At 34.6% G+C, this 10,134-nt stretch overlaps 1 protein-coding gene across 1 annotated transcript; it reads right to left on the bottom strand.

Moving 5' to 3' along the window:
- Positions 1–3,894: 3,894 nt before the first annotated feature.
- On the bottom strand, positions 3,895–9,757 carry LOC143565500 (uncharacterized). The gene is made up of 7 exons (XM_077052458.1): positions 9,513–9,757; positions 8,801–8,883; positions 8,553–8,561; positions 7,904–7,992; positions 7,632–7,756; positions 6,722–6,798; positions 3,895–4,442 (listed from the first exon to the last, which is right to left on the bottom strand). The coding sequence occupies exons 1-7, from the start codon at positions 9,707–9,709 to the stop codon at positions 3,895–3,897; spliced, it is 1,128 nt and encodes a 375-aa protein (XP_076908573.1). The 5' UTR covers positions 9,710–9,757.
- Positions 9,758–10,134: the final 377 nt, after the last annotated feature.

The raw sequence follows: 10,134 nt of genomic DNA on the forward strand, positions 1-10,134 counted from the left end.
ACATAGGGCAGGTTAGGTCAACAGCACAGAAGATAAGATATCACAAAGCAAACAGGCTGGATAAAACAGAAGAAAAGACTTGAGGTCTAGCGCGAGAAGATTCGAGCGTACGCCCGAGGGCGAAGGCAGACAGAGAACAATCCTTAGCGCGCCGCGGGAAGAACTAAAATCCTCAGCGCGCCGCGGGAAGAACTACCATTCTTAGCGCGCTGCGAGAAGAACTACAATTCTTAGCGCGTCGCGGGAAGAACTACCGTTCTTAGCGCGCTGCGAGAAGAACTACAATTCTTAGCGCGTCGCGGGAAGAACTACTGTTCTTAGCGCGCTGCGAGAAGAACTACAATTCTTAGCGCGCTGCGAGAACAGTTCGCCTCGCGTATCGCAGGAACAACTGGTCTTCGCGCAGGCTTCCTTGTAAGGAGTCTGGCGTGTGGAGCTGCGCAGACATCCTTAGGCGGGAAGAACCAAAGGACAAGCAAAGAGTTAAGAGAAAAAGGGTTTCAGGGCTCAAGGGTTAAGCAGAGGGGCGGGACGGCGACAAGAGAGAAAAAGGGCGGGACGGTGACAAGAAAGAGAAAGAGGGCGGGACGGCGACAAGAAAGAGAAAGAGGCGGGATGGCGACAAGAAAGAGAAAGAGGCGAGATGGCGACAAGAAAGAGAAAATATTATTATTAGCAAGTAAAAATATATATTTTAAATGTTAAGTTTACAAAGATTAATAATCAAATTTTAAATCATAAAAAGAATCGGATTCGAAAACGGGTACCTGGGTCGGGTCGGATAGGGCAGTTGTCACAAAGGTGACAGACCCTTATAGTACCTGGGCAAGAATAGAGTGGCCGACTTTATGATATCGGTGCAAGAGGTCGGGTGGCAGACCCTTATAATATCTGTGCAAGAATGTAAGAATAATTGTATGATCGTAAGAAAGTATAAAAATAATGTAAGAATAGTGCAAGAAATGTTGTTTGTAAATAAAAGAACGTGTAAGAATAACCCTGTAGCTTGTTAAACTAGAACTCACTCAGCGTAGCTGACTTTTAGTATGCACGCAGGTGAGTAGGATGAGACATGTTGCTTGAGGTGGGACACGTGGCAAATGGATGGAGACTGGCATCGAAGACGGAAGATTCACGTGTCGTTTATGTTATTGTTTAAGACTTAATGTATTTTGTTAAGACAAGTACTTATGTTATGTAAGAATGTTTAAAATTAAGTACTCCGCGAAAAGTTTTTAATTAACTCTGATTTTAGAACTGTGTTTATGAGTAAATCCAACACCAAAGTAGGGTTACTGGGGACGAGACCTTACAATTAGTATACTTTTTCTAGAATATATCAATTATGATGAGTTTTTCTTTTTTTTTTCTCTTTTTTTTTTGGAATGATATCTGTACAACCAGTCAACCACGCTATCAGAAACATTAACAAGTGGTTGAGTGTATTGAGAATTTTGTATTGTTAACCACATTTATTCTTAAACTGTATGCTTTTATGCATACTTGATATTGGAAAATGTTATGCACTTGCATTATCAAACTAGGCTCTCATTTCAATATACTTGGTCCATTTTGGCATGTATTATATTGGGTTATTCAAAATATAAGTGTTCTTATTTAAGCACAATATACAATTAAGTGGTTGTTATACAGTTAGTTTAACCATCTAATCAACTCTAATCAATGGAATGATGAATTGACGCCCATTTCTTCATGATTAACACACTTAAAAGTAGATTTGAGTTTGGATGTGTTGCTCATTTTTAAGTGCAACCTAAGTACCCAACTCATTCATCACCAAAACAATTAGTGTGAGCTGGCTGCATTCCACACCAGTTTATAAGTTGGAAAACACTTTTGAAAGGATTCTAGAGACTCTAAAATCATTATTGATCAATTTTAATAGTGAACCGAGGAAGCCATTGTCTGTGTACTTAGCTAAATTATAGAGGTTAAATCCTTTCAAATCTAATACAGCTTAGTAAAGAAAAGCTCACTTTTGTTCACAAGAACAAGAGCTATTGGTTTGTTCATATGATGAAAGTGAGTTAAATAATTTAGATAAAAGTATTAAGTTGTTTGAGATCTTTTGGGGCAATTTTTTTTAAAGGGACGCAATAACAGAGTTGTTTATTAGACTATACGGTCAGGAAGCCGTTTTGCCGGTGATGTGCTGAGGTGGCGGCGGGGCTGGTGGCAAACACCGCCCTAACGTTGTTGGTGCCGCCCAGCGGCGAGTTTTTTGTGGAATATTCACCATTGAAATCACCGGTCAACATCAACCTTTTTCAATAAAAAAATTCCAATTTTTCAATGTGCTCTTCAGTTTATTATTTCAAGTGGAAGAAAGTCGTTCGAAAACAAGAACAAAGAATAGAGAAAGAGGAAGATGGTTTCATGATAGACTATTTTATGGTTTTATTCTTTTTAAGCCCAATTTTAGAATCTGGGCCAATGTTAGGCTATTTAAAAGTCTGTTTTTTTCTTTTTGAAGCCATGATTTAGGTCTTGAAGCCCAAATTCAAGTTTGATTAATTTTAATGAAAATAATTTTATTTTTGTTAACTTTTAATTTGTTATAAGTTAATTAGTTTTAGATATTAATTTAAGTTTAGTTATATAAATATTATTATTTTATTTAAAAATAGAGAGAAGTGGTCAATTGGTGACCATTTTCATGGTATCATAGAAGATAGTGAAGTGAAGTGGGGTATTATGTGGCACTGACGTGACACCATAAAGTTAGAAGCAAAATGGCATCCACACTTTTTAGGTGCTGTTTGTTTTTTAAGACAAAAACTGTCTGTAATATGATTTCATCTGATTTTATGTCTACAACTGAAGATGTGGTCTGAAGGTCTGCAATTTGAAAATATAATATTGTTTGTTTTATAAACTGAATATCGTCTGCTTAAGCTGAGAATTAGTTACCTATCATACATATCACAATAGATAGAAGTCATTTAACGTCTGTAGACTGCTAAAATAATTGGTGGTGGTGTACGAACTGTGGAAGTGGGTGGTGGCAGACGATTGTGGTGGGTGGTGGCAGACGATTGTGGTGGGTGGTGAACGGAGGTAGTGATGGACGGTTGTGGTGGGTGGTGGTGGTGGACGGTGGTGGTGGCGGACAGTGGGTGGTGGTAGTGGACGATGGTTGTGGCCAACGGTGGGTGGTGGTGGTGATGACGGTGGTGGTGGTGGATGGTGGACGGTGTTGGTCGTCGATGGTGGGTGGTGGTGGTGGTGGACGGTGGTTGTGGCCGGTGGTGGGTGGTGGACGATGGTGGTGGCGCACGGTGGGTGGTGGTAGTGTTGATCTGTTGGACATTGGGTGTTGATACGATGTTAAGAAGTGTAAAGAAGTTGAACAATAACTTATTTTTTAAGATCATAAAATCATTTTTCAGATTAAAAAAAAAACAGTCTTCAAAAGTTTATGTCTACACGCCCGCAAACATAAGCCCCTTACAGACATGAACCCCTTGCGGTCTTAGCAAACATAAGTCCCTTACAAACATAAACCCCTTGTAGTCTTTAGAAGCTTAGTAGCCCAAAAATGAGGTGAGATATGCAACAAGACTATAAGAAAGTTGTTTGTTAGTAGCCCAAAAATGAGGCGCAAACCGAAGAAAATACGTCCATGGGCTGATGGGCCATTTCATTTTTATCTTCTTTCATTTGCAGTTTGCTTTTACCACCCAAAGACACATAAAGAGGGATTATGGAAAACGCTACTTACAACCCACAACATCATATCTTTGAAATAAAAATAACAATTAAAGCTCAAGCTATTTAATGGTATTTCATTAGAGAAAAAGTACAACGAAAGATGTAAAAAACACAAAGCAAAAACACGACACCATCCCCTGATCAAAGGGCTAAGCCTCCTACTCAATAATGTGAAAGGGGACAAGGGAGCGAATTTGTTATAGAGGACGATGACAATGATGACGAAGATGAAGGTGAAGTAGTACACGTGTGTACTTTCCCCGTGTCATTTTCCAACAAGCTCTCAAACATAATGTCAATATTATCCTCGAAGCCCGTATCGTCAAACAAGTCAAGCAGCTCACCTGATTTGTCAAAAGTAAAGTGTGGAAGCGGCAGGAAACTTGAATCCAAACACAAGCTCCACGGGTGTTCTTCTTCCACCGTTGGTGGGAAGTCAAGGTTATGAATCTCGGGCATTACCTCTTCTTTTTCTTCTAATGCGATCTGTTGTTTTTGTTGCGGTGATTGTTTTATATCTTGACGAACCTCTTCATTTTGCTCGTGTTTTGGTGAAGCGACAACTTCGGTAGACTCAGGGGTGGTTTGGGTTTGTGACATATTTTTCAATCGATCGGCATATATGCTAATATCAAAATTGGTCACTGCTTTCGCGCCTCGATACTCGATGGCTGCTAAGTCGTATGCTGCAGCCGCTTCCTCTTGTGTGCCTTCAAAAGAGTGCATCAATCAGGCCATTTGTAATAACAAATTAATAATAGCTTTTCCTAATTTAATACATAATTTTAATTGATAAATGAATTTAAACTTTTAAGTAAAAATATCAGAAAACAAGGGGTCACGTGAGCTGTTAGAGTATATACTGAATAAGGTCTTTAAAGTTACTTTTATTCTTCTTCTTTTATTTTTCATTATTGAAGTAAAAATATCGAGCCGGGGGTCTCACCGGAAGCAGCCTCTCTATTCCTACGGGGCAGAGGTAAGGTTGTCTACATCTTATACATCTTACCCTACTCAGACCCTACCATAGCTTTACTATTGGTGGGATTTACTGAGTACGATGAAGATGATGAAGAGGTAAAAATATCATTAATTAATTAATCAAACCATTTTTAGATAAAGATTAAAGGTATAATCTAAATCAAATGAGCCAAACATCATATGATGCTTACTAATAAACAAAATAGTAAAAAGTTTAAATATAATATAAACATATCAGAGAATATCTTTAACCAGATCTTAAGGATAGTATTAAACATAAATATAATTTACAAAATACTATCATGATTAAAAATTTTGCATTTTTAAAACAGAAGAGAGTAGAATCATGGAGTAATTTTTTGGACAAAAAATAAAAAAAAAAACATGCACACCTTTTCATGGTAATTGTATATTTGTTGTGAGATTGGATCTATGTGATTGGATATGTAAAGTCTGTTTTGTACGGCTGATAAGAATCCCACAAAATGCAAAGTCAATATCTTATTACCCTATGATCGGTGTTTTTATTCAGTCAAATACGATCTTGACCGAATATATATTCTATGTATGATTATACTAAAGTTACAAACTTACAACTGATATCATAAATGTTTATGAACAATGGGTTTAAATTACAATTTTTTGGACATTTATTCTTTATTGACTATTAAGTTTTGATATAAAATAAGTAGTAATTACCTATGTTTAACATACAATACCTTTAATAAAGTTTATTATAAAAACAACACGGTAATGAAAAGTGTTAACCCAGGACGGATCTGTTTTATAAATGTGTTCAGGCTAAATCCAAACCCTTTAGGAACTAGAAGCAAGTGCAAGTTGCATGTATATTATAATTCATAAGTGTTACAATTGGAAGTGTTATATGTTTTAGCCATCATCATTAAAAGAAAAGAAATCAAATAAAGTCAGTCAGTATGTGTCACGTCATAATTAGTCACACATATTAGCACAGAGTATTTATGCTTAAGTGTGATTATGACCCTTGAAGTATAGAAGCTTAAAATTTGCCTCCCTAACCATGTTTGACCGCCCTTTCGATTCACCTGTTCGGTTACAATCAGTTGAACCAGTCCAACCGGTAATCAACGCGTTCAAAAAGGCTTTATCGGACAGGTTATACGTATTTATTTCGCGGTCACGGAAACATTGGTTTAAGGACAACACTCACACTCAACTATTTTAAGCCCCACCCAAGTCAACTTTTATGCCAATTGAGTCAAAAGGATGATGAAAGTTTAAGTGTATGATTTATAAGTTTTGTCGTTAATCTATAAAACTGAAAGGATTTAGCAACATTTGAGTGGTTATTATATATAATTCACTTTGCCTGGAAACTGTAAATGTGCTTTAATTTAATTTTTAAGTTGGTAGTTGAGCACACTAATTTGGAAAAAGGGCATTCAAAGTACAAAATTGTGTTCTTAAAAGCAATTCCTAGATGTTGACAGAAATCACACGTTCAAAATATCTAATAGCAACAACTAACAAATTGTTCCATTCTAGTTTGAGTTTCGCTCTTTTTTAATGTAATTATGTTTAATGTTTCTAGCCAATTGGTTATCGGTTTAATATGAAGAGTCAAGCATCTAACAGCAACAGCTACCGAATTGTTCAATTCTAGTTCTTTTTAATATAATTATATTCTAATGTTTTTAGCCAATCGATTATCGGTTAAATACGAAGAGTCGTGTGTTCTCATGTCAACCATTGCTGGATTATGGCTAACCATCTGAATTTAAATAGCCTAAATCACTTACTAGTTCAACGATGGATGGTTGATTTTTAAGCGTGTTTGTTACTTTGTCCTACGCAATGGATGCTTTTATTAATCTGCTAGCGACCCTAATCCCCAAGTATGATGGACTACAAACATTATATAAATCTTGCAAGATTAAATATATTTATCAACAAAAAAGGTTATGTAAAAGAAGACAAAAACATGCATATACACAAAATATATCGAAGAGTGAGAATTGGTGTGTACCATAAGTTCCCAGGTATAGGTATTTGTTTCCAAGAACTCGGCCAATCCGTGCCTCCCATCTTCCGTTATGATGGTGCCTGTAGAAGTGAAACAGTGTACGTTAGCGTCATGTTTTCTTTATTGGAAAACTCATCGGGCCCACTAATACCATGCTAACCAATAGAATCATGTAAAATTCAACTTGTGCTAAGCGAGTGCAGCGATTCTTTGGTGATTCTAATGCCAGGTGATCTAAAAGTCCAAAATGGTCAACATTTGGAACAAAAAGAAGTCTACATCACAACAATTCAAGTCGCTATAAGAAAATTTTAGTGGAATAGTTTTGTAAATCCATTATGTATCACATACTTTTTACCGACCAAGTGTCTTGTTTAGGGTATAACCAACAACCCATCTTTTGGTTCTTTTTTGGGGGTGTTTGGGATTCCTTATTTATCTCTTAATAACTTTTCATTAAGTTAATAAGTTACAACTTATGAAATTTTTCCTCTCACAATATAAACAATCTCAAACACCTTATTTCTTTTTAAAAAGTTAATAAGTTATAAGTTGGTGAAAATAAGCAATCCCAAACACCCCCTCATAACTAAACTTAAGACAAATGAAATAACAAAAGTATATACTATAGAAGACGCATATGTAAAATATTAAAATCAACTTCACGTATACAAACACATGTTTGCAACAACATTTCACAATTCACATGTTACACACAAAAAACATGACCTCCCACAACTCACACCATGTCCTAATCACTTAATATTTTTATGTTTATAAATTAATCTTTTTAATTTTAATCATGCATGCCCAAGTTTTACTTGAAAAACAATCTTAATAATTTTGAGAAAAAAAATCAACTCGCCATAGTAAATTCTAAATGGATATTATCAGCTCAATGATGGTCAGTTACCTTGCTACTCCTCTGTATTTTGAAACACCTCTCGAAAATCCACTGCTCCTTCGCCTTAACGAGGCTAAATATTCATCCTTAGATAACTTTTCCATTTCTTCAATATCCTTTTGGTATGCATCTATCTGCAATACATACATAAATGATGCATGAACAAAAATACTTATCAATTGCAATTTCCCCTCAGACTATGATAAAATATGAAATGCACAATGTTCAAAAAGATAGATGAGCAAATGCGTGACAGAATATGAAATATTTTTTGTAAATACCTCAAAATTGAGTGTTGTGTCAGGTCCCCAATATTTAAGGGCAGCAAGATCATATGTGCGAGCAGCAGCCTCTTCGCTATCATATGCCCCTACACGAATGCAACATTTAAATATTTTGGTCAACCACATTGTCTCCTAAAGGCCAAAACCCAATGTTTTTCGGCTCTACAATATCGAATTCACTCTAGTATGCATAGTTCACTTGGAACACAAAAACAACAAATTAATATAAGTAATACAGTTGATCTAACTCTCGTAGATCAGTAAAATTATCATAACTACATGTCAAATACCCAAATATCATCAAATGTCACATTTGATGATGATTTTGACACCATACAGATATAACTTTTTTTAAGAGAGATGATTTGTACACGATGAAAACTATTGTGCGCGCAACAAACTTTTCTTATAACATTTTTGTCCTCTTTTCTAAATTTGTTGTGTAAACAATAAAAGGTTGAATTTATTATTTATCTTTAAAAAGAATAGCATAAAATCCTAAATTAAATTTTATACTGACAATTGTAATCAATTTATAATTTTATTATACCCTAGTTGAAAGCTGAGTAGCCCATTTAAATTGTTAAAGTAAAATGAAAAAAAAAAAGTAATGAGAAAAGGCAAGGAAAAGTGAGAGAATACTTACCCAAATAAACTATAAAATCAGAAACCATAGTGGCCACAATCAGCAACAGGAGATCACACCAAACCAGAACAACCAAAAAAACAGAGTCAGAACTGTAATTAAATAATTTAATTAACAAATTAACTGAAACTATCACTAAATTAACACCGCAGATCTATGCCATTTATTTTTATTATATTAATAATAAAAATAATTAAACAAAAAACAATATTAAAAAATAAAAACAGAGAGGAAAAGATGGTATTCACTTTGTTTTCCTTTCTTGTTTTGGATGTTTTTCCATGTACCCTTGTCCCACATATGTGCTTCAAATCTTCCAGTCCATCTATGCCTGTTAAAGATCAGCATAAATTCGTTTCATTTCTTTGCATGCAACTTTCATTTTTTATAATAAATTAAGATCAATTCCTGCATGCAACCTGGAATCAATACTCTCTGTTCTTCAAAAACAGAGTATAATTTGATAATTTTGCAAAAAAAAATAATGTAAGCAATTGGAAGCTTTGAGGTTAAGCTTTTAACAAATTTTGAACCTTTTTTCACCGATTGCCCCCAAATATTACATGATCGACTGATCAATTTCATGCATGTAACCCAGAAACTGTATACTCTGTTCTTCAACAGTCAGAGTTTAATTTGAGAAATTTCAAGAAATTAACTGAAATTTGCAGAAATAGATCTTGTAAAAAGTTGAAAGATTGAATCTTTACAATGGAATTAATCTAATTGATTCCACTTTATAATGATTTAGCAGAAAATTTTATGAACATTCAATGCATGTAACCCACAACCACCCTCCCCTGTTTTCACCCAAATTTATGAAAAATTAAAAATTTGTAAATTTTTTACAAATTTCAACAAATTGGAGAAATGGGTTTGTGATTTCAACTTAATTTCAGCTTAATTTAAAAAAAAAGTTCGATTTTTTTTTTTTTTTGAAGAAAGTTGTAATTAATGTACCTTGTGACACCTCTGTAAATGGAGCTTCTTCTTGTAGTATCAGCAGCATTTTGATTTTGATTTGAGTTCTGAGTGTTGATCTTGCTTTTGGGTCTACTGGGTCTTTTTGATTTTGGAACCTGGGGTTCATTAATGCATGAAGATGAAGAAGATGAGCATGAAGATGATGAAGTTGGTGACAGCCTTCTTCTTTTCATTTTCTCTCTCTAGATTTTTTATGGGTGGTTTAGAGAGAGATGGTGAAGGGGGGTTTTGGGGAATTAAATGGGGTGTGAGAGGAGGTAGATATATATGGGTGAGTTTGGCTAGAATACCTGCCAACAAAGTTGCTTACCAAAAAGTAAGAAATTTAATCACACAAGGATTTTAGGGAAGAAAATTGATTTTGGGCTAAATTTTGGAAATTTCTTAAATTAAAGTAATTCTGTTTTTGTTATTTTAGAAAAATATCAGAATTTCATTTCAATTCTTGGTTGTCTTCTTTAACTTTTTAAATATTTTTTTATAAAACTTATATCAGCATTCATATTTGAATCTCTATATCATTTCAAACTATTTAATTTAAGCGTTTTATCATATTTTGTATTATATTTAATTCTTCAAAATATGGTATAGATATATA

The sequence above is a fragment of the Bidens hawaiensis genome, unplaced genomic scaffold (assembly GCF_021521415.1).
Source record: "Bidens hawaiensis isolate Kalapana, Puna unplaced genomic scaffold, B.hawaiensis_p1.1 tig00022382_1, whole genome shotgun sequence".
Taxonomy (NCBI): domain Eukaryota; kingdom Viridiplantae; phylum Streptophyta; class Magnoliopsida; order Asterales; family Asteraceae; genus Bidens; species Bidens hawaiensis.